Source organism: Oryzias melastigma, linkage group LG21, assembly GCF_002922805.2.
Source record: "Oryzias melastigma strain HK-1 linkage group LG21, ASM292280v2, whole genome shotgun sequence".
NCBI lineage: Eukaryota > Metazoa > Chordata > Actinopteri > Beloniformes > Adrianichthyidae > Oryzias > Oryzias melastigma.
Genome location: NC_050532.1, coordinates 25,511,509 through 25,536,248, shown reverse-complemented (window position 1 = coordinate 25,536,248; position 24,740 = coordinate 25,511,509). Strand labels below are relative to the sequence as shown.

Here is a 24,740-nt window from a genome sequence, read left to right as displayed (position 1 = left end):
GGCATTGTTTAACGTCCTGAACGCAGACGGACAATGAAATGGTCATCGGGGTGCACACATCAAAGGTGTCGTGCTGAGCTTTACTTAACGCAGCCTCTAATGCATGAGTCGAAGTCGAGGCCCGGGGGCCGGATCCGGCCCTCCAAATCATTTAATTTTATTATTATTAATGGCCCGATGTTATCTTGAGCTCATTTCTAACTTGTATAATTTTGACAAAATATATTTTTATGGAGAGTAAAATATTGAAAATTATTTAAGTTGATTTATTCTGGAATAACTTTCCTGCCTCTAAATTAGTCATATTTATGTTAAAAAGTTAGTTTTAAAGTTTTAAAAATTGGCATTTTGCTAGCTTTATGGACTATTTTGGCATTTACTAAGATTTATTTAGGCTATTTTGGAGTTTAGCTAATACTTCAGCTACATGCTAGTCGTTTCAGCCAATAGAGGCATTTTTTTTTTAATTTATTTTATTTTTTTATAGTTGGGCTATTTACACGCAAGCTGTTTTGTTAATTTAGGCCTTTTTCTGTTTTTTTTTTTTTTTAAGGCTGTTTTTGAGTTTAGCTAATATTTTAGATGCATACTAGCTGTTTTGGCCAATCTAGGCTTTTTCTCAGTTTTTTCTGCTATTTTGAAGATTAGCATGTTTTTTTCAGATGCATGCTAGCTGTTTTGGCTAATTTAAGTTTTTTGTTGGTTTGTTTTTTAGGCCAATTTGGCATTTACTAATATTTTAGCTGGTCATCAATTTCAGCGTTTTCAGCTATCAGCATCATCAGCAGCCACATTCAGCTTGCAGCATTCACACTATCATTATCACAGGTATTACTATATATCTAGTTTGTAAATATGTTGAAAAGTTATGGTTTTAAAAATGTAGATTTAGTGTGTTCAAGTTCGCCCCGTGACCCAAGACGTGTTTTGGATTTTGGCCCCTGTGTGATCGAGTTTGACACCCCCGCTCTAATGAAACCCGACACGTGCAGCCACTGGAGGAACAGATTGCTTTGTTGCTTGACGTTTGCAATTTGAGCTTCCACAAAAGTTCCTGTTTGCTCCTGAAATGGTTTGGTGGCTGCTCTTTGTTGGGGTTATTGTCATGCGCTGATATTTCTGAAGCACAATCGGTGCATGTGTTTTGTGAACGGTAATTCAATAGGCAGGTGTGGAGCTTGTATTTATTGGAAATGAGTTTTGGGCGTGTTTGCTAAGCAAACTAATGAAATTAGTCACCGTGTGTGTCTACAGAGAAGCTGAAGCTGGACCGGGACTTCAGCAAATACAACTACCTGAGCCTGGACTCCGCCTCCGTCAGTGGCGTGGACGACGCAGCCAACTTCAGGACCGTCAGAGTGAGTTCTGGAGCCCACACGTGGAGTTTAAACGCTCAGCCTCTCCTGCCGTTGCATCACCTTAATGACTCGTGTACAAAGAGCAGTTTTGATCCACACTTTCTTTTTTGGAAAAACCCTCAGCGAGGTTCCCACCCAACTATTATGAAAGCGGCTGAACTCTGAACTCTTCAATGTGAGCGCCTGAACACAGGAAAATTCCACACATGAGCTCTTAGCCGAGGTTCTGTGGGGGAAATCCATTGGAGGAAAGGCCAGCTGCTTCCTTGTTTTCATACGTTTGTGTATGAATGTGCAGCGTCCTGTAAGATGAGGACACTTAAGATATTCTGCTACAGCTGTGTGAGCCGGTTTGTTCTGTTCAGAGCTTCTGTGGTCGATTTCCTGCTTCTGGTTGGCTCAAACGGACAGGCAGAGGAACAGGAAATCCAAATGATTATTTAAATTTGAAGTATAAAAGTGGAGATTTAGATCCTTAATAATGAAAACTATTGAGTTCTTAGTAAAGTCGACTGACTTTAGTGCCATAAAAGGGCCTGAAACTGTTAATATTTGCATAATTCATGATTTTTTTTTGTTTGTGTTTACGACTCTCACGCAGAATGCCATGCAAATCGTGGGTTTCATGGAGGACGAGGTGCAGTCGGTGCTGCAGCTGGTGGCCGCCGTGCTGAAACTCGGCAACATCGAGTTCAAGCCCGAGTCCCGCTCCAACGGCCTCGACGAGAGCCGCGTCAAAGACAAGAACGGTGACTGGTCTCTTAACGCAAACCCCGCCCATCTCCTGCAATGATTGAGCCCATCATGTGATCGGCATTGTTATTTATTACGCTTCTGTGTTCCCAGTCATGTATTCGTGCATGGAGTCATTACCCCACAGCTGTCTTATAGGCAAATATTTATTTCCATATTTCCGTTTTTGACATCACCTATAATCAAAGGTGTCAGACTCCAGGCCTGCCCTACCTGCTGCTGTCGATCACCAGGATCAGGTGTGTTTGGAGTTTGAGATCCGTACCAAATCAGCGTTCCCTTATTTATTGCTGGGTTACGTTCTAAAAATAACCTGCGATAGGTGAAATCCCCAAAGAGGATTTTTACAGCACATTTCTCTGAAAGCAACAAAACTCCAAAAGGTGATCAGTGATAAAGCAACAGACCTCTGTTCTCTAGTAAGGAGGAACTAGAATTTTAGCCCACACTTGAGGAGTCTTTCTAACGTTGATTGTCTTGTCAGATTTGAAGGAGATGTGCGAGCTGCTGGGAATCGAACAGTCGGTGCTGGAGAGAGCCTTCAGCTACCGGACGGTGGAGGCCAAGTCGGAGAAAGTGTCCACCACCCTAAATGTGGCCCAGGTCAGGAGTTTGGACTCACCACAACACAGTTTCTGACTTTAAATTCAGATCGCTGACTTTGGGTCGTTCTACATAGAAACATCTCAATTATTTATGAGCGGAAATCCTGCTGGGTCCTAATGTGGATTTAAAACGGGTCACTGCAGACCCACAGACAAAACCAGACTCTCTCAGACCCACTCGGATGAAAATGGTGTTTTGTTTTGCTTTTTTGACATGTTCTTGGCGCTCTTCTCTCATGAAGGAGAACATATATAAGGAAAATAAGATTAAAATTGCATTTCTGAGTGAAATCATGATTGTGAATTAGGAGAAGATGAAAAAAATATTTTGACAAAGATCATATTTGTGATGTAGAAAATAAGCTGGACAGGTCACAAGTTCCCTGCTCTGCTCTATTCTGATACAAGACCAGCAATGTTAGGTTGGGGGTGTGAGGGGCTGTAAGCTAGCAGGGGAGTGTGCAAACTGCATAGACCACATGTCAAAGTCGAGGCCCGGGGGCCGGATACGGCCCTCCAGATCATTTTATTTTGTTGTTAATGGCCCAATGTTATCTTACACTCATTTCTAACTTGTATAATTTTGAGAAAATGTCATTTTATGGAGAGTAAAATGTTGAAAGTTATTTAAGGTTTAAGTTGATTTATTCTGGAATAATATTCCTGCCTTTTTATTATTCATATTTATGTTAAGAAGTTAGTTTTAAAATTTTCATTCTGCTAGCTTTTGGACTATTTTGACATTTACTAAGTTTTTTTTTTTAGGCTATTTTGGAGTTTAGTTAATATTTCAGCTACATTCTAGCTGTTTTCGCTAATTTAAACTTTTTTTTTTAAAAGGCTGTTTTGGCTTAATTTAGGTTATCTGGGCTGTTTTGAAGTTTAGTAATTTTTTTCAGATACCTGCTAGCTGTTTTGTCTTAAGTTTTTTTGTTAGTTTGTTTTTTAGGCAAATTTGGCTTTTACTAATATTTTAGCTGGTCATCAACTTCAGCGTTTTCAGCCGTTGGCTTCAACGATTTAAATGTTCAATTTCAGCGTTTTCAGCTATCAGCACTCGCATCGTCAGACTCCACATTCAGCTTACAGCATTCACACTAGTATTATCGTAGGTAATGCTTTATATCTAGTTCATAATTATTTTTAAAAGTTATGGTTTTAAAGTTTTAAAAATGTAGTTTTAGTGGGTTCAATAAAGCTTTATCCTGTTTGGCCTGCAAGCTAAGGTGTATTTTGGAGTTGGCTAATATTTCAGCTACATGATAGCTATTTAGGCTTTTTTTAAGGCTGTTTTGGAGTTTTGCCATTTTTTTTCCAGCTACTTGAAACCTAAGTCTTATTTTATTGTTTTTTATTAGAGTTTTAGGCGAATTTGGCATTTAGCTAATATTTTAGATGACTCCATGTTTTCTGCTATCAGCGTCAGTGTTAACAGTTATCAATTTCAGCATAAAAACAGCAAAATGAACAAAAGACCACTTTGAAAATTGATTAAAAAACAAAATTCAATAAAATGATTTTTAAGCAAATATCATAGCTTTCTATAAACTCATTAACTTTCCAACTAACTTCTGATGAAAATCTTTTTCAGGCCTACTACGCCCGAGACGCCCTCGCCAAAAACCTCTACAGTCGCCTTTTCAGTTGGCTGGTCACCAGGATCAATGAAAGCATCAAAGTAGGACCTTTTCTTTGGAGTCTTCTTTCATTTCTCTGCTTTTGTCTCCATAACTTTGACATTAATAACATTTCCTCTTCCTCTTAGGCACAAGCGAAGACTCGCCACAAGGTGATGGGGGTTCTGGACATCTACGGCTTTGAGATCTTCGAGGTAGGTGACGGATCAAACCGGCTCTCCGCTGTGGAGAATCTGAGCGTCCAAACGTCACTTTGGCCTCGGCTCGTGTGCTCAGTCACCTGAGTGGAGCTTCACAGTAAAAACCCAGCGCTGATAAGACCTCTGAGATCAGATTAGTTCAGCTCGGTTGCTCCCAGGGTGACGTGGTTTCTGCGGTGAGAAAATAACCCCGATGCGCGGCGCTCCGAGCACGGGAAGCTCCAAACATTGCGCTGGAGGAACCCATTCCCAGCCTCACTGCTTGATGCCTCCAGTTTGCATATGTTCATGTGTCTTTCACATCGTCTTCATTCCACTCACTCTCAAGTCCTTCCTCTCCTCTCACTGTGTTGTCTGGATCCCCAGGAAGGAGTAAGTAACACCTGCTTCTGTTTGCTGTGCCGACACGCATGCTGTGATCCTTTCAGGCTTAATTCAGCTCCTCGTTAAACACCGCTCCGGGCTCCCGGTGTGCAGCGCAGCCGCGCGGCCAGAGAAACCTTTGCATCACTTGATTAACTGCGCAAACAGAAGGTTAACCGGTAAATTGGCACATCTGGCTTTGAGAAAATGCATTCTTCTGGTCCAGTGTTGGGCTGTTTATATTTCAGCAGTTGGGAAAAGCTTTCTGATCAAAACTAGAGAAGATTTTGGTTTCAGTCCAAACCAGTCAGGTAAAAACATGGTTGTTCCGTCAGGCGCTTCGTCAAAAGATCCAGTTTCCAGATGTAAGAACTGAGTTAAAGACCCACTCCGATAAATATGGTGTTCTGGTAGAATTTTTCTGTTGATGGAGGACATCTACAAAGAAAATGAAACTACATTTCTGAGTATTTCTCATTCAAATCTCGTGAATCAGGAGTAGACCAAAAAAAATCCACTTGAAGAAGATCGAATTTGTGTCATAGAAAATACACTGGGCGGGGCCACAAGCTTCCTGCTCCACTCCATTCTGATTCATCCACTTACAGACAAATAGATCCATGAACGTCTGTCTTCCTGGTCTGAGCCAGAATCTGGGTCTAAACTGGATAACTCCAATATTACTCACTGTTTTTGTTGCACTGCTAATGTTAGCGTGGGGATTTGAGGGCTGTAAGCTAGCAGGAGAGCGCGTAACAGAGCTCTCCGCTGTGGGTGATGGGAAGAGGGGCGAGGCTGCTCTCCGCCACAGTCCCACCCATACATTTCTAATAAACTCTTGCCAATCTGCAGAAAAATGACCAAAAAAATGGCAAAATAATAATTAAGACCACTGGAATCGCTTTGAAAAAAGATGATCGGAGTGGGACTTTTCCAGATCTTTTATCTACTTAATAACTCTTTTAGTGATGTTTTTTTTTTGTATTATCTTCAAAGATTTTTAAAACTTTATTTGAGCAATAAAACTACTTACGAAGAAACGCGTCCAAAAAGTAAAAGTAAATGGCGATCTTGTTGTTGTGGCGAGTGCTGCCGCTGAGGAGCAGTAGTTCAATCCTGTTTGCTTCTGTGTGTCTTAAGGTGAAGATGACCTGTTGTTGTCTTAATAAAAGGAAGTGGAGTTTTTATTTTAAATAAAAAGTCTCACTTCCTGGTCATTAATATACACTAAACCTGCTTTAATATCCTAACCAGTGTTCGTGTTGAACTAACCCACCGTAGAGCTCTTTGCCCTCAGGCATGACTCACCTCGCTGGTCCTGATCGACCACGGAGATGATTGGGAGATAAGGATGTTGAATCCATTTTGATTATTTTAGTTAAATGAATTTGATTTGTTTGGTGTCACAGATTTAATAAAGAGAAAGAAAAATGGCTGCTAATTACTTCTTCAAGAATAAATGTTTTGACCTACATTTATGAAAAATGTGCAGTAAAATTGCTTAAAAACCCCATAATACATTCTAATTTTGCTAAAATATTTAGTGTTGCTTAAATATGAGAAACTCCAAATTAGCCCAAAAAAACCTTAGTAGATTTGAATTAGCCAGGAAAGCTAGCTTGTAGCTTAAGTAATGGCTAAACTAGTCTAAAATGTTAGCATGATGCTAAAATGGAAGCTGAACTCTAAATTAGCCTATAAAAACCCAGTAGATAACAAATTAGCCAAAAACGTTAGCATGTTGCTAAAGTATTTGGTAAACTCCACATTTTTTGAAAATTACTATAAAAGATTAAAACATAACCTATGAATATATTTAAAGGTTTGTTGCTACTTAAAGTTATGAAATTTGAAGACTTTCTCATTCATTTCCTATGGAGCATATTTTGCTCAATATTTCCAAAACTATAAAGTTTATAAATACCAAAAATATGAGCAGTAATGTCCTAAACATTTTGATACCGAGATTGATGAAAACCCTGAAAGTGTGTTTTTACGTGCCAAAAAAAAAAAGTACAGAAAGCAGCATTGGAATCACTATATTGTGAATTCTTACTAAGCATTGACACAACAAGCAGCTGTTTAGAAGACTATAAAAATAGAAATATTTTAGTTTTTGCTGCAGCTTATCCTGTTGAGTCCAACAAGTTAGTGTTTTAGGGCTGTAAAGGTTATTAAATTACAGAGAACCAAACAAGAGTCTATAAAGTTGAATTTTGGCACCTTTAGTGTCACAAACTGCTCTAAATCCACCTCTAAAGCCTCTTTCCTCTCTGCTCCTGCAGGACAACAGCTTTGAGCAGTTCATCATCAACTACTGCAACGAGAAGCTGCAGCAGATCTTCATCGAGCTGACGCTGCGGGAGGAGCAGGAGGAGTACATTCGGGAGGTGGGTTCAGGCTCTCCTGACCTGAAAGTCCAGCGTGGAGCTTTGGTGTCGCTCATCTCCGTCCACATGATCCATCGTGGTGCTTTCTACTACACCAAACCTTCTTTGTATCATTCCTAAGAGGAAACAAAAAGAGTGAAGGGGCGGGAGTAAGGAGTAAGCCCCTCCCCCTTTAGGCTCTGTTTGTTTTCACAGCTACATGCGAGTTCAGCAGTGGTGACCCCCTCCTTCCCTACAGATGCCACAACCAATAATATCACCCGCCCCCCCTCCATTGGCTTTAGTCCAGTCCACTGCATGGGAAAATACCACAGTACCGGAGGGAGGAGAAGGAAGGACGGCCCTTCAGATTAGGCCACGCCTCCTCTGCATTTCTCTCCCCAAAATGTCCAACTGCATCACTGATGTCATTTCATCTTCAAAACATGCTGAGAAACTGCTGGAAAAGTGTCATTTTTAGGGTTGGTGGTAGCTCCTCCCACTCCGACCTCCGTCGGTAGATGACTGAGGACGTCACTGAAAAGTTTCTGGAATAAAACCTCCTTGTTGTTAAATATTTAAACATTGTGGGATCTGAAACGTCAACATTTCTTAGCCCTCTAACTACAAAAAGAAAAAAAAAAAAAGTTTTTTTTTTTTTTCTGCTTATTACCTCTAAAGAGACAACAAAGTAAAAAATAAAAAAAATTGAAGTAATATTTATTTATTTTTTTTTCTAAAAATACGTTGGGGTTCTGTAAAAGTTACTACCTAGTGCGCACCAATTACTATCCAGACATTTTTTTTTTAACTTCAATTATTAGAAATAAAAATGCTCTGGTTAGTAACTGGTGAGCACCAGATAGTATTAGAAAAACATGTTTTTTTTTTTCTAAAAATTGAAGTAATTTTTTTTTTTCTGGGTACTATCTGGTGTGCACCAGCTAGTAACCAAAAAAAATTTCTTGAATTTTTGGAAAAAAAAAGTTTTTTACTTCAATTTCTTTTTCTTCAATGTCCCTTTAGGGCCCCCATACCTTGTGGAGTAATACACGCAATCCATATTTTTGAAAACATGTTTTCTAAATGTACCCCACCATTTGGTTGAGCAGGAAGTTAAGGGTTAGTTTGGAATTGGATAACTTGATTAATCAAAATATGCTCCAAGTGTGTACAATATATAAATAAAGACTTACTTACATTTTACTTCCAAATACATGTGTATTTTCACCCACTGAAAGCCCATTTATCTTAAGCTGTTGCACTTTTTTCATGTGTACTGTGTTTCTAGGGCATCGAGTGGACCAACATCGAGTATTTCAACAACGCTGTCATCTGTGACCTCATCGAGAACGTGAGTCGACTGGCCAAAGGATATGAAGTCTTCATAAGATGATGGGTTTACATTTGTTCTGCTCACCGTACCATCAGAACAAAAACGGCATCTTGGCCATGTTGGACGAGGAGTGCCTGCGACCCGGGACCGTCACTGACGAGACCTTCTTGGACAAACTGAACATGATCTGTGCACAACATCAGCACTTTGAGAGCCGCCTCAGCAAGAACTCAAAGTTCCTGACCGACCACAGCCTCCCGCACAACTGCTTCCGCATTCAGCACTACGCTGGCAAGGTACTGAAAAAGTGACGGTCTGTGTGATGCAGAGTTTCTGTACTTTACCATCTCTGTGCCCAAAGGTGCTGTACCGCGCCGAAGGCTTCGTTGACAAGAACAACGACCTGCTGTACCGGGACTTGTCTCAGGCCATGTACAAGGCCAACCACGGCCTCATCAAGCAGCTGTTCCCTGAAGGTAGTCCTGCCAAAATCAACCTGAAGAGACCCCCCACCGCCGGATATCAGTTCAAAGCTTCTGTTGGCACACTGATGAGGAACCTGCAGACCAAGAACCCAAACTACATCCGGTACGTCCCACAAGATGCTTCCAACAGAAAAACCACCATTGTAGTCGGTGTTCATCCAGTCAGACTCATTTATTACTGATTCTTTTACCCCCACCTTAGCTTTAGGATTTATTCCCTTTATCCCTCTTTTAGTACTTTGATTAAAAGAAAAACTAAAGAACTGTAAATAAATAAATAAACAGATGGATCTTTTGCAGGGGTGTCGAACTCTCACAAGGGGCCAAAATCCAAAGCACACCTTAGGTCGCGGGCCGAACAGGATAAACATTTATTGAACACTCTAAAACTACATTATTAAAACGTTAAAACCGTAAATTTTTAACATAATTATGAACTAGACGTATAGCATTACCAGAAACAATGCAAATGTGAATACTGTAAGCCGAATTTCGCTGCTAAAGATGCTAATGCTGATAGCTGAAGATGCTGAAATTGGTAGCTAAGTACGCTGAAGCTGATAGCTGAAAACTCTGAAGGTAATGGCTTAAAATTACTGAAGCTAATAGCCGGCTAAAATATTAGCTAAATGCCCCCAAAAAATTGGGTTAGCCAAAACAGCTAGCATGTAGCTGAAAAAAAATCTAAATTTCTAATTACTCTATATATAAAAAAACAATTAAATTAGCCAAAACTACTAGCATGTAGCTGAAATTCATCTTCCTGACCGCTTCTTCCCTTTTGGGGTCGCGGGGGTGCTGGAGCCTATCCCAGCTACTGATGGGTGAAGGTGGGGTTCACCCTGGACAGGTCTCCAGTCTGTCTCAGGGCCTCAATCACACACACATTCACTCTCATATTCACACCTAGGGGCAATTTAGAGTCACCAATTAACCTATGAAGCATGTTTTTGGACGGTGGGAGGAAGCCGGAGTCCCCGGTGAAAACCCACGCATGCACGGGGAGAACATGCAAACTCCACACAGAAAGGTCCCAGCCGGGAGTCGAACCGGGGCCTTCTCGCTGTGAGGCAAGAGCGCTAACCACTGCGCCACCGTGCAGCCCTATGCAGCAGAAATATTAGCTAAATTTCAATATAGCCTAAAAATCTTAAATTATCCAAAACATACATGTTGGTTCCAGAAATCTTCACATGCAGACATGTCAACATACAGTACAGTTCACACACTTGTGCATACAAACAACACATGTAAAGCATTTCATTCCGTCATGCATACCGTTTGTGCAAAGCTCCACAGTAGAACACAAACACTCACTAATGGTATGCGTGATGGAATGAAATGATTTACATGTGTTAAGTGTGTTCGTGTGAACAGTATTGTGTATGTGTGTGAATACTTTTTGAAACAGGTATGGTAGTAATATTTGTGTGTATGAACGGGTCCCGCCCCTTTAATTTCTACCATTTAGTTCCTGACAGGTGCTCCCTCACTCTTCTGTCTTTCCTTGTTTGGAAGTCCAGTAGTGTTTTTGATAAACCTGTTTGTGTCTTTTTGTTCTCCTCAGGTGCATCAAGCCCAACGATAAGAAGTCGTCCCACATCTTCACGGAGTCCCTGGTGTGCCACCAGGTGCGTTACCTGGGCCTGATGGAGAACGTGCGCGTGCGGAGAGCGGGCTACGCCTTCCGTCAGGCCTACGAGCCCTGCCTGGAGCGCTACAAGATGCTCTGCAAGAAGACCTGGCCGCACTGGAAGGGGCCCGCCAGGTGATTGATGGGGACAATAGAGGGGCTGGGCGGGGTCAAGGTTTACAAAACACACCTTAGCTGGACTCTGTGGAGGGAAGTGATGCATGGGGGTTTAAAAATGCGCTCCGTAGGGAGAGCCTGACCTGAACAAATGGACTGTAAGTGCAGCTCGGCTCCCAGGTGAGCAAAGGTGTTGTTGGGAAATATCCCAGGAAAACTGTTCCTGTTTTACAGTGTGACAGAAACAACCACCTCCTCACTGAAGAGGACATGTTGAGACACTTTGGGCTTATCTGTCGCCTCCAGACTGCCGGTTTCAGCTCTGATTCCGATCTGCCGCATATCTTCCATCTCTGAGAGCTTTTGTGAGGCTGTCCCTCCTTTCATGTGTTGCTGCTTTTCCCGAACTCCTCATCCGCTCGGCACCTCTCTGCTTTTGTTGTTCGTTTCGGTGTGACGTGAACTTTTTGGTGATTCTCCCACAGGAAAGGCGTGGAGGTGCTGATGAGCGACCTGAAGGTTCCTGCGGAGGAGTACGCCTACGGACGCTCCAAGATCTTTATCAGGAACCCCAAAACGGTACAGCCCCTTCGTTCGGACCAGATCTGGCATGTTCGGGACATATTTTCACATCGTGTTTGTAAAGCAGGGTGGGCTGCACTTGCAGGCCCCTGTTTCAGCAATTAGCATCCCCCCCCCCCTCTGAACACATGGTTCCACTCAGCAGCGTAACATGGGAAAGGAGTCCCTCCGTCCGGAGGCTCCGCTGCTTCTGCTGTGACGGAGTCTGGAATAACATGATCTCACGCCGGGATTTTTCTCCTGTTTTTCTCCTTTATCTGATGAACTTATCTCCCTCACATCTGCAGCTGCAGAGTCCCGTATGCCGAGTGTACGAAACAGATTTTAGTCCAGATAATTCCTGTGATCGTCTGAGTCGCATGTAAGCTAATCCCGGAGTTTCTTTAAACGTTTCAATAGCGCTTATCTCCTAAACTGATCTTTAAACTAACATTTGCAGAAGATTTGAAGTGAAGATGAACAGATTTTACAGTTTTACTGCAGAATCATAAACTCTTCTGTTCTGATAAAAAGAGTTTATTCTCTGCAGTTTTCTTTTAAACTTTTTATAATCCAGAAACTGGACTTTAATCACTTCTCTCTCAAAGTTGACTTTTTTAACCCTTTGAATCCTAGGGCCTAAAACTCTTGAATTTACCTCTTTATTTTCAGACTACCTGATTGTTTTTTTTGGTATCATTGTATTCACACACTAGACATGAAATCATGGAAAAACTGGGAAAAAATTATTTATTTTGCTTTGGAAACCCCAAAAATATTTAATGAGCCGTTTTTACAACATGGAATGAAAGGTTTTGGTGTAATTTTATAAAATCAAGTTTCAAAGCCAGTTTCGTTTGTGTAATGGACAATGACGGTTATTTATTCATTCTTTTTCTTTTTTTCTTATAAATTTTCCTTATGTTTTGTGAAAAATTGTATTGGTGAAGTTTGATCCAGCTGGATTTCAGGAGTTCTGCTTGGCTGGAATCTGCTTTCAGGTGGGGGAAAGTTTGCCCATTCTGAACTGCTCCCATCTTGCAATGGCGAGGGGCGGGAATTTTGCAGAGAATCGCAGAGTTTCCGCAATTTTTAGATAACGCTGGTGCTCGCTGTTTTAGAAAAGACGTCTCACCCCATCTTAAAATAAAAATAGTGATTGGTTTCCTTGCTGTTGGATTTCTAATAATGGACAGCTCCATTTGGCTCCGCCCCCACAGGGGTGTGAAGTCCTGCATTACAGCAGTCCGATTGAAGTTCATCTTCCGCCTTATTTATTGAAATAAAAGCATCTCTTTTGTCCAAAAACTACAAATAAACACCATATTCTCTTTATTTCAATAAGATCTATTTTTTTAGAATATTTAAAAATAACATTTTAAACAGTTTTATTACGCCGATCTCACCTCAGGACACCTGAGGGCATCCATCGGTTCCAGAGGGTTAAGGAACATACATTAAACTGTTTTTGTCTTTCTTGCAGCTTTTCTTCCTGGAGGAGAGGAGGAGACAGTGTTTGCAGGACCTGGCCACCCTCATCCAGAAGATCTACCGCGGGTGGAAGTGCCGCCGACAGTTCCTGCTGATGAAGAAGAGCCAGGTGGTCGTGGCGGCGTGGTACCGCCGATACGCGGTGAGAGAAACCTCTAATACCACAGAAAACTCAGAATTATTGCATGTCTAAGGTTAAATATGGAAAAATGTTTGTTTGACAGCAACAAAAGAAGTACTTGAAGATCAAACACGCCACCACGGTGATGCAGTCCTTCGCTCGAGGCTGGCAGGTGGGCAGACGTCCTCCTACGCAAACACTAGAAAGCATCAGCTGCTTGATGAGAACTCTTTCTTTTTTCAGGCTCGCAAACTCCTGAGACAGCTGAAGCACCAAAAGAGGTGTGAGGAGGCGGCTACCACCATCGCGGCTTACTGGCACGGCACACAGGTACGGTAACCTGCGAGGGTCTGTCTGAACGGCGCTCTGCAAACACTCTGCCCTCGCCATAGCGGGACGCTGCCCTCTCTGGATCACTGCTTTTTCTGGAGTTTACACAACAGCCATTTCTGTTTCCTACTTCCTTTTTTAACTTTCCCTTCTTGACTGATCCCTCTGCTCACCTTCAACCCAAACACCCCCGCCACACCACCACCACCCCCAGGCTCGGACGGAGCTGAGGCGTCTAAAACAAGAAGTGCGGAACAAACGCGCCGTGACAGTAATTTGGGCGTTCTGGCAGGGAACCAAGGTATTTCCCCCCCGCTGGAGTGTGTTGCTGTCCCGTCCCCGTCACCATGTTTCCCTCCGTTACGATGCACCTTCCATCAGGGCGCCATTGTTCATCGAACTCCTTCACGCCTCATTAAGTCACTGTTGACAAAATCTCATCGGATCAGGTTTTTAGAATTGATACGTGACTTTTTTCAAGGACTGGGTTGATAAAATCATTCTGAATCGATCTAAGCCTAATAGATCAACAATCAATGGAGATCGATCTAACGCAAAATGCTAAAGTCTGCTAGCTTGATGCTAACGTATAATGGGGTTTCCCATAGGACGGCTAATGCTAACGCTCAGTTGACCTAAACACACATACTGACTAAATGAACATCTTTATAAACATACAGGCAGGAATTTTCCAAGTTCTTTTAAGTAAAAAATAACAAAAAAGTAACAATTTGTAATTCAAAACATAATTTTTGCTCATACTTTGATTATTCTTTAAAAAAAAGTGGCCAAACTGAAACGCCCTCCAGGAGAGGCAGAACAATGTTGAATCAAATTTACTCTGGAAATTTTTATCGATACCCAGCCCTAATGTTTTCTTTGCTTTGCAATAATATAAGGAATGAAAACAAAGTGCAAAAGCTGTAAGATCATCAGCAAACACCTGCAAAGAATTTTGACTAAAAGTTCAAAGTGTTATAAAACGAGGGGATGAAACATAGAAAATATCTGCAAATATGTTGTTGCTGCAATTCAGATGCTAAGAGAATCTAATGGTTCATTTTGGACAAAAGTCGTTCAAAAGTTTGGAAAATTCCTGAAGTCAGACTGAAGTTTTCAGGAAAATCCAAGACGCTTTAACTCTTAAAACCTAATTTTGAAGTTGTTAAACAGAGTTTGCTGAAAACGTTTCCAGAATTTTTTCTTTCTCCTCAAAGGAACCCTGGAAGTTTTATCTGTAGGTCCCAGTCCAATCGTCTTTTGATTGATTTGAAAAGCATTTCCAGTCGTCTTTTAATTATGATTATTCAATTTTTAGCCAAATTAATAAAAAAAAAACACTTTTTAAAAAGTCTTTAAGGGGTAGATCCTACCAAGTTCTCTGTTTAGAGCTCTCCCACTAGCTTACAGCCCCTCACACCCCCAGTACAGCTCAGACAGAGATGCTCATGGGTCCATTTGTTTATAATTTAAGCTTAATTTTCCTCATACGTCCTCTATCATCAGACACATAACATGTTGAAAACACCAAATATTTTAACTGGAGTGGGCCTTTAAGTTTTCAAAGTTGAATCTCAAACACATAAATCGATGAGATCTTGGTTTGGGGTACGAAGTTTAGAGAAAGCTAAAACATCTGATAGCATCAAGCATGGCAGAGGTTGACTCATGATATGGGTCTATTCTATAACCTTCCCTTTTAATGGATAGAATCGGAGGCAAATATGAATATATTACAACAGAAAATCTGTAATAAATCGACTAAAAAGACTTTAGTGATGTTCTTCAAACCTGAATAGAGAAAATGTCAGAACTCCAAATCGAACAGCTGTTTTTTATTTTTTTTTTTATTGTTTTTGCACTTTGACTTCAAGCTCAATCCCGATCATTTGTTTCCACGTGAAACACCGGGATGGTGCACGGATGTTTTCCTAAGCGTGAACTTTGTTCTCAGCAAACAAACCTTTTTATTGTGCTGCAGTTTCACTCGGGTCCAGATAAGATTCGCTTTCTCTTCTTCCACCATAAAAACCTGCGCACCCATCCTGAGCCGAGTTGTCTTGCTGTTTGTGTTTTTATCTTTGGGAAGTGACTTTGAAAATGACCCCCCCCTCCCTCGGTGACCCTGCTTCATTAGGCCCGGAGAGAGCTGCGTCAGCTGAAGGAGGCGGCGAGGAATAAACATGCCGTGTCGGTCATTTGGGCCGGCTGGCAGGGCACCAAGGTATTTGGGAAGCCTGTTGACGTGACCCCACCCCCCTCGACATCCACCCCCCATTCCATTAGAGTTCATTGACACATCAATTAGTCTTAGTTCAGTCCAAGATTTTGTTCATCTTCTAGGACACGTGTCAAAGTCAAGGCCCGGGGGCCGGATCCGGCCCTCCGGGTGATTCTATCCGGCCCTCCAGATCATTTTATTTGATTATTATTATTAATGTCCCGATGTTATCTTGCACTTATTTCTAACTTATATTTAGACAAAATATATGTTTATGGAGGGTAAAATATTGAAAGTTATTTAAGGTTTAAGTTGATTTATTCTGGAATAATATTCCTGCCGTTTTATTATTCATAATTATGTTAAAAAGTTATAGTTTTAAAAATTGACATTCTGATAGCTTTTTGAACTATTTTAGCTTTTACTAAGATTTTTTTTAGGATATTTTGGAGTTTGGCTAATATTTCAGCTACATGCTAGCTGTTTTTGCTAATTCAGGCTTTTTTTCTGTTTTTTTAGGCTGTTTTTGAGTATTAAGTAATAAATGCATGCCAACTGTTTTGTCTAATTTAGGCTTTTTACAGTTTTTTGGACTATTTTGAAGTTGAGCTAATAAATACATGCTAGTTTTTTTGGCTAATTTAGGCTTTTTTTCTTTTTTTTTTTAGGCTATTTTGAAGTTGAGCTATTTTTTTCTAGCTACATGCTAGCTGTTTTGGCTAACCCAGAAATGTTTTTTCGGCTAATTTCCCATTTAGCTAACTTTTAGCTGGCTAGTATCTTCAGCAGCCATATTCCGCGTACAGCATTCACACTAGCATTATCGCAGGTAATGCTATTTATCTAGTTCAACTAGTAGAACGTTAGTTTTAAAATGTAGTTTTAGTGTTCAATAGATGTTTTTCTTTTTCGTCCCGCGACCTAAGGTGTGCAATGGATTTTGGCCCTTGTGTGATTGAGTTTGACACCTTGTTCTAGGAAGAACCACCAAACTCTTCATGTTTCAGCCTCCAGCATGCTGCCTGCTCCTTCTGCATGGTGAAGCTGGTGCATGTCACATTCTAGCTGTTAGTCTTCCTGAAACTGGAGATGCTTTTGCGTTCCTCTGGCTGGTTGTGACTTTTGCTTGCTGCACTCCACTGAGACTCCCCGATAACATCCTCACCCCACAGGCCTGTGTTGGCACCTCGAGGCTGGAGACGTTTCAGTGGAAGCCCAGGGCTTGTGTGCAGTGTGTGTTCATGCCACCCACATGAGAAGTGTTTGCCTTTCCCTCCACCGCTCCTCTTCATTATATTGCCGCTCTTTCTTCCCGCCCACCCCGAACAGGCTCGCAGGGAGCTCAGGAGACTGAAGGAGGAGGCCAGGCGTAAGCATGCGGTTGCTGTGATTTGGGCCTACTGGCAGGGACTGAAGGTACCGAGCGGTCCCACGGGTGTAGCCATCGCCACCAGCGCTCCTCCACACCACTAACCCTGCTCTAACGTCCTCGTTTTTGCTTTTGTCTAAGGAAGCCGGTCTCTGTTGCATCTAGACTCCATTCTGTGTTCGAGCATCACTCATGAAAAGGATGCAGCCCAGAAAACAACAACAATCAGATTCTTTTTCCTGGATCGGTTTGATTTCCAGGATTTTCTTTGGGGTTATAAGCCTTCAAAAGACCAGTTTAATTGGCTCAATAAAACAGTTTGGTGCTTTCAAAGTCAGAAAGTTCAAAGGTCTTTAATCTTTACTGATAGTTTTATGTATCGTTGAGTCACAACAGAACTGGACGAGTCTTGAAAATGAATAAACTTGAAGCTTTCAGACCTACAGGTTCTGGAGTAGGGCTGCTCATAACTGGTCCTGGAGATCTACCCCATGAGCGTTTTCCAGCTTTTCCTGGACTGGTTCCTGCTGATTACCTGGACCAGGTGTGTTCATTCTATCAGAATGTAAAGACATCTGATTGAGCTCACCTGCAGCTATCAGGGCTTGGAGATCTGGAAAACAGGCAGGATGGTAGATCTCCAGGACCAGGATCGAGGCAGCTCTGTAGACCAAAACTCCAACCTCCATGAATATAAATGGCAAGTCTTTTGAAATCATTTAAATGCACTTTCTTCAAATTATGCAGGTTTGATATCAAAACGTTGCTTTAATTTGAGTAACTTTGAGTTTTGGTTTTATGCATTTTTCGAATATTTGCATTTTTTTTTCAAATCCTTCAAAAACTTTGTGCACTTTTGAAACTTTTATGCAATCTAGGTATTAACCATTCAGCACGTTCAGGGCGTTCATGCTTGTACTTTTGTTATTCATATCTTTTATGCTTTTCGTGCAGTTTTAAATTTTGTGCAATTTTGCGATTTTATTTTTTAAAGAAATTCGTAAATTCCTTGTGCATTTTCTGCAAATTATGCAAGTTTATTATCAAAACATTCAGCCCGTTCAGACATTCTTACTTGTATTTTTGGTATTTATACCTTTTAAGCATTTTTTAATTTTTCACAAATTTTGCAATTTTTTTTTTTTTTTTAATAATGAAAAACTCTTAAACTTAACTTAAACATAATCTGAAAGAGAAAAGCGGCTCTCGCTCAGAATCTGCAGGAATTATTGTGTTAACGGTTGAAAAGTTGCAGGAAATCAAAGAACAGAAACACTGGAGCTCCGGCGTTAAAGTTAATCCATGTTAGATAAACTATCGCGAATAATGTTTTCTTCAGTTGAGTGAAGTTGTGGTTTTTTTAACCTCTTTGACCACATGTTTATCACAGCATATCTTCCCAGTGGAGTTTTTTTTTTTTTTTTTAACAATAATCCTGCTTTTATTTTGGAGAATGACAGCAGGCTGATGCTGCAGAGACTGTCTTCGTCTGTCTAAAACTTCTTTTGTCCGCTTTTCTCCAACTAACCTCCACAGTTTGTCTGGACTGTCTGAGTTTTTTTTCTTTCCCATCACCTGTATGTTTAGGTCTTCCACCTCACTGACTGTTAATCCTCTCCATCATAGTAACTGAGCACACTGGGACTCTGGTTTTTGGAGAATCAGTGACGAGTTCGGTCAGAATTGTTGGGATTAAACCCAGTGAGTGGACGTGTTTGTGACTAACCTGACGTGTTCTTCGTTCTGTGTGAGCCGCTCTCGTCGGTGTCCTCCTTGTTGCTCTCCGTTCCACGTCTAGTTGAAGTGAGGCGGTGATTGATGGCTTTTATTTTGCTCTATTAGGTCCGTAGGGAGTACAGGAAGTTCTTCAGGGCGAACGCGGGCAAGAAGATCTACAACTTCACAGTCCAGAGAATAGTAAGGAAGAGTTTTAGATTTTCCAGATTGTGAAGCAGAGAAACTGAGCTAAACTTTTTGACATTTGTGTCCAGATTCAGAAGTACTTCCTCAACCTGAAGAAGAACCTGCCCTCCATGTCTCCCGTGGATAAGAGCTGGCCCAGCAGACCCTACTCCTTCCTGGATGGAGTCCACGCGGAGCTCCGGAGGATCTTCCACCTCTGGAGGGTTCGTCCTTCAGACAGAATTAGTTTGTGAAATTGCTCAAAAATAGTGAAGTTTGTTCACTTTTTCTGACGTTTTTAGTGCAAGAAATACCGGAGCCAGTTCACGGAGGAGAAGAAGGCCGTGTACGAAGAGAAGCTGGAGGCCAGCACGCTCTTCAAAGACAAGAAGGCTCTGTACCCGAGCAGGTGAGAGACACGAGTCTCCATGTGAGCCTGCAGGTTTACCGGCTGACAGCAGCCTCTTTGACGGGGCGTCGATGCAAAACGCCTGAACGCGTCTCTGTTTTGTCAGCGTGAGCCAATCGTTCAAAGGAGATTACCTGGAGATCAACAAGAACCCCAAATACCAGAAGCTGCACAGCGCCGTGGACGAGAAGGTCCTGCTGGCCGACACCGTCAGCAAGATCAACCGGGCTAACGGAAAGGTGGGCGGGGTCAACTCACTGGGAGTCTGGAGGTTTTCTTTAGTTAGACGGCAGCGGTGATGACAGTTCTAACGAGTATCTAAATACTGAGATGTTAGAGAGCTGTTCCAGAAAAATCCAGTCCAGATATTTGTGACATCTGAGATCACTGATGTTACGGCTGTGGTCGTATTTGGTTTTGTTTTTTATTTTTTTTATTTATATTTAAACAATTGCTTACATATTTATTTATTTATTTATAGCCTTAAATCTATAATCCTACTTTCTTTTACTTTATACTTTTCCTGCTGAAATACGAGGGACCACCGTACAGTAAAAAATGAAAATTATGAAATTATAGTTCTAAATTACAGAATATTGTTGTATTTTAAGTATATAAATTAGGGCTATCAATGTTAAAGCATTAACACATGATTAATAATTTAAAAAAATGTGAACTTCAATATTCATATTCTGCTGGTTCATTCTTCCGCAGCGTGCATTAATTTCTGATGATGCACACTTCATTGGGCATTATCCCACTTATAACATGGTCACTTGCATTACAAATTAACATTTGATAATCTTTATTCTTGCTATTTTTTTTTTTTAAGGTTTTTATCGCTTTTTCAACTTGACTGCCATGGAAGGGAAAGAGATAAATACTTGTTTGCAATCTATGTGAATGATTTAGCTCAGGAAATAAAAAGAGCCAACTTGAGGATAGACATTAATGATTTGAATCTTAGCATATTGTTGTATGCTGACGATATTGTTTTGGTTGCTGAGGAAGAAACTAAACTGCAGAAGATGTTGGATATTATGAATAGTTGGTGTACTAAATGGAGACTCTCAATTAATGATGATAAAACACAAATTGTTCATTTTAGAAAACCCTATGTATGTCAAAGTGATTATCAGTTTTATTTTGGAACAACATTACTGATGTATTCTGTCACCTATAAGTATCTTGGTTTTGTTTTTCATGAAAACATGACTTTTTCAGAAGGCAGGAGGGTGTTATCAGAGTCTGCTGGGAGGGCACTTGGAGCTGTAGTTAATAAGATGAAGGTTTGTCCTGAGTTGAGTTTTGACATTTTTACTAAGTTGTATGATTCCATGGTTGGGCCTGTTCTGTTTTATGCTGCTGGAGTTTGGGGGTTTGAAGATGCCCCAGAATGTAATAAAGTTCACGCCCGAGCATTGAGATACTTCCTGGGAGTTCATAGATTTACCACCAGAGCTGCCATAGAGGGTGACATGGGGTGGGAACCATGTGTGATTCGGCAAAGAGCAGAAGTCCTCAGACTGTGGAACCGCCTTGTAAGTCTACCAGAGGAAAGACTTACACGAAAAGTTTTTAACTGGGATAGAGCACACAGATGTCCCTGGTCTAAAGAGGTTCTTGAATTATTTTCAGTTGCAAATTTAGGATATTTGTTTTTCAACAATCTACAGTGCAAGATTATGTATATTAAAAATATTTTGTTTCAAAATTTTAAAGAGCAGTGGAAACTTAATGTCTTACAAAAGCCAAAGCTAAGAAGTTATTTACAGTTTAAGGAAAGTTTCTCTACTGAGCCATATGTTAAATATAATTTAAAGAGAAGACAGAGGTCCCTGTGTGCTCAGTTCAGAGCAGGAGTGCTGCCCCTAGAGGTGGAAGTGGGACGCTTTAAAGGAGTCCCAGAGGAGGACAGGTTGTGTACAGTCTGTGATTTGTGTTTAGTGGAAGATGAATTTCATTTTATGTTTTACTGTCCATTGTATAATGATGTGAGAATTGATTTGTATAATGTGATACAGCAGAAAAACCCAGATCTGTTTTGGTCGCGTGAAGGAGAAATTTTGCAGTGGTTATTTAAAAATGAAATCTTTTGTGTGGTTAACTTTATTGAGAAAGCGTGGAATTTAAGACAAGACACACTGTACTCAGAAAGATTGTAATTGATTTGTAATTGATTTATGATTGATTTGTGATAATGTGTGTATTTATGTTGATGGTATTCACTGATGACTATTTGTTATGGCCATCTTACCTGTTTTTTGTTCATTAGTGTCATATAAGCCCATGTGGGCTGGGCACCTGAGTGCATGACACTTTAATAAAAAAAAAAAAATATTCAATATTCAAAAACATTCAATACTGATCTTCACGAAAAATTCAATAAAGTTCAGAGAGGAAGTTCACCTCGTTTTTGTCCAGATGATAAATAAAAAATGTTTGTTTTAAAGAAACGTGCTGCACATATAGAACATTGTGACCTTCTGTAGTCAGCTAAACTGTAAAGATGGAAAAACTTGATTTATTAAATGATCCAAAAAGAGATATTTTTGTTTACTCCTGAAGTTAACCAGGAAGTTGAAATAAAATCTGTTCAAATTGATAAACATTTCTTTATATGTAAATGCTTTGATTCTGATCTCATTTTCTAAATAATTATTTTTTAATATTATTTCTAAATATTTTTCTATTTTTCGTATATCTAGTAAGAAGACAATCGATTTGGGGTTTGATATGTGAATCGTTGATCTTAATTCATGAAGGTTTGATTTTCTGAGGTTTTTACATCGAATACATTTTATTTAATTGAAGGAATTTTGTCACAAACTATTGATGGATGTTAAATGATAATCTAAAGAAAATTCTTCTTTATCGGGACTCCACATTAAAATCGTGCATTTCTGAGTAAAATTTTGACTTTTTTTTATCTTAAATTTAAAGTTTTTATTCACGTTTGCAGGGTTCTCCTCGGATCTTCCTCCTGACGAAGAAGAGCGTCGTCCTGGCTGACCAGAAGTCGGGTCAGGTGAAGGCCAGCGTCCCGCTGCTGGACCTCGCCAGCGTGTCGGTCAGCACGCAGAACGACGGCTTCTTCGCTCTCAAACTCAAGGAGGTCGGTGATTGAACACTTGTGTTTCATAAGTTACATATCAGAGGAAAAACGCAAAATATTTTTACTTTTGAGTCAATTTTTAATACTAGAGACGGAACAAATCAAAGATTTTTTTTTTACTTTTTTGGTGTAAAATAAAAGACTTTCTCATCTTCAAAGTTGTTTTTTTTATTATAAATCTAATTTTTTTCATAGAACTACAGATTTTGCTTCCTTTCTTCAGTAAAATGTTGATTATTTCCCTGTAGGGTTCGTCCTCGGCGGTAAAAGGCGACTTCCTCCTGAGCAGCGAACGCCTGATCGAAATCATCACCAAACTTTACCGCCTCAGCGCCACCAACGCGGACCGAGTCCCGCTCAACGTGGACATCTCAGACGAGTGCGGCCCCTCCCACCCGGATCTTTGCTCTCATCTCCGCTTCCTTCTCTCATTGTGACGCCTCTGTTCGTGCAGGTTCCTGGTCCAGTTCAAGAACGACAAAGTGTGCGTGAAGTTCATCCAGGGGAGCCCGAGGAACGGCAGCGGCGCGTCCTGCAAGCGCAAAAACAACCGGCTGCTGGAGGTGTCGGTCCCCTCCACGGCGTAGCTGGAGCATCGCCGCTGAGCGTGCACTTCTGCTTCCTCCAGTTTCAGATAAATTCTCACCTGCGGCTGAAGTGATTTGAGTTTTTCTGGCAGAGAAAGCCCCGGCGTGGGTTGCGTGCCACAGAAATCAAGAGCTGCAGCTGCCGAATCAGATTTTTTTCCCGTTGATTGTCCTGCCTGTACGAGTCGCGGCCCATGCTGCTGCTTTGCTTAAAACGGCGAGCAGGGTTTGGGCGCCACTTAGACCACTGCACCCGCTTTCACATTTGTATAAAAAAAAGAAAACTAGTTTGATTGTATTTTTCTCTCTAAATGAAAGCACAGGAGGTGGTTGAGTAATTTTTGTATCCATAATGTGCCATTGAACGCGTCTGTTCTGAAAGACGGCGCTCCAGAAGAGGGATTCCGTTTGTGATCGACGCCGTCGTAACACTAAAAGGGTCGACCCCAAACTCTCTGTGCCACAAAGCAAAAGCCCTGCAAATCGTATTTTTGTGTGCAATATATATATATTTTCTGGAGAGCGATGGCGAGGAAACCAAAGGAGTGTGGGACGCCGTGTAAATAAGCTGTCGCCGTGACCTGGACACAGGGTTGTTCAGCGCCCTAACGTTGATGTAAAGTTTCTCCTTTTGCTTCCACAGCTCGACTTCTTGTAGTGACCTGATTTCTAAGGGGCGGGGGGACGTAAAGTACTTCACAGTAAATCCTTGATGTATCGTTGGGAAAGGAAAGCAGGTACTGTAGAGAGAATCGAAGGTGTGGGACGGCTGGTTTTCTTCAGGTGGATCATCAGCTGGTTTTGAATGTCATGCGTGACCGTAACTCCTCCCCCTGTCCCATATCTGCAGACGTGTGCCTGATGCTAACCTGTGCTAATCGACCGAACATGGAAATGTTTTAGTAGAACTCAGTGTAACATTTGCTAGTATTGCATTTTTTAAATTAAATGGAAATAAATAAATAATAAATGTAACCGTCTGTGTCGGACTCTGTGTCAGTGACTCCTTTGGGGGGGGGCGGCTAATCGCCTGGGGGGCCCCCAGATGTTTTCCATCACATCTGGGGGTGGGGGGTTAAATTCCGTGGCTTTGGGAGAGCTGCCGGCCACGGGTCTCCCGGGAGCAGCCCTCTGATGGACCGGGGAGGGTAAAAATAGGCCTTTTTGGGCTGCCCAGTACCCGGTTCCCACCACTGTGCAGGCTGGGAAAAGTAGGCGGAGCCTCTGCCTGCTGCTTGGGAGGGGAGGAGGGTCGTCAAAGGAGTCAAACATGCAGACCAGCCTCATTGAAGAAATTCAGCTCTTAAATGTACAGTAGGGACGACGCCTCACTGGACTCTACTGCCCTCTAGTGGATTCTTGTGGTATTACATTAAAGCTTTCTGCACAGGACGCATTCAACTGAGAAAACTGATGTGCAAAAACTTCCAAATGCAGTTTTATAAATGCAAAACTACAACAAAATAAGAATGGAACAAAATCCATATTTTTTTAGTAAATGTCATCCTTCTGCTGCCCTAAAGGAATGAAGATCAGGTGTTTTAGAAGTCAAATGGTTAGGAAGTGGGAGTCAGCTGTTACACTGAAGAGTCTGGTTCAAATCCCAGCAGGATCCATGTTTTCTCCAGACACAATCCAGAAATCAACTTCATTGGTGATTCTAAATGGTCCCTTAGCTTTGAGAGTCTCTTTGTGTTTGCCAGGATAGGCTCCAGCATCTTGCAATCTTTAAGAGGGTTTGGAGTGAATGGATGTGCTCATCAAGCATCATCTTCTCC

At 41.3% G+C, this 24,740-nt stretch overlaps 1 protein-coding gene across 3 annotated transcripts in view; it reads left to right on the top strand.

Annotated features, from left to right (window-relative positions):
- myo1b (myosin IB) overlaps nt 1-23,951 on the top strand; it is a 58,058-nt gene extending 34,107 nt beyond the window's left edge. The window contains exons 9-32 of one of the 3 annotated variants that reach the window (XM_024286290.2): nt 1,255-1,358; nt 1,960-2,107; nt 2,596-2,714; nt 4,308-4,394; nt 4,482-4,547; nt 7,202-7,306; nt 8,577-8,639; nt 8,717-8,917; nt 8,983-9,209; nt 10,674-10,874; nt 11,342-11,435; nt 12,901-13,050; nt 13,133-13,201; nt 13,273-13,359; nt 13,574-13,660; nt 15,497-15,583; nt 16,910-16,996; nt 18,792-18,866; nt 18,941-19,075; nt 19,154-19,260; nt 19,367-19,499; nt 22,223-22,375; nt 22,624-22,754; nt 22,830-23,951. In XM_024286290.2, the coding sequence (XP_024142058.1) occupies nt 1,255-1,358; nt 1,960-2,107; nt 2,596-2,714; nt 4,308-4,394; nt 4,482-4,547; nt 7,202-7,306; nt 8,577-8,639; nt 8,717-8,917; nt 8,983-9,209; nt 10,674-10,874; nt 11,342-11,435; nt 12,901-13,050; nt 13,133-13,201; nt 13,273-13,359; nt 13,574-13,660; nt 15,497-15,583; nt 16,910-16,996; nt 18,792-18,866; nt 18,941-19,075; nt 19,154-19,260; nt 19,367-19,499; nt 22,223-22,375; nt 22,624-22,754; nt 22,830-22,962 (2,849 nt within the window). In that variant the 3' untranslated portion in view covers nt 22,963-23,951. The remainder of the gene's footprint in view (nt 1-1,254; nt 1,359-1,959; nt 2,108-2,595; nt 2,715-4,307; nt 4,395-4,481; nt 4,548-7,201; nt 7,307-8,576; nt 8,640-8,716; nt 8,918-8,982; nt 9,210-10,673; nt 10,875-11,341; nt 11,436-12,900; nt 13,051-13,132; nt 13,202-13,272; nt 13,360-13,573; nt 13,661-15,496; nt 15,584-16,909; nt 16,997-18,791; nt 18,867-18,940; nt 19,076-19,153; nt 19,261-19,366; nt 19,500-22,222; nt 22,376-22,623; nt 22,755-22,829) is intronic. The other 2 variants (XM_024286292.2, XM_024286293.2) reach the window with 2 other exon arrangements.
- The last annotated feature ends 789 nt before the right edge of the window (nt 23,952-24,740 follow it).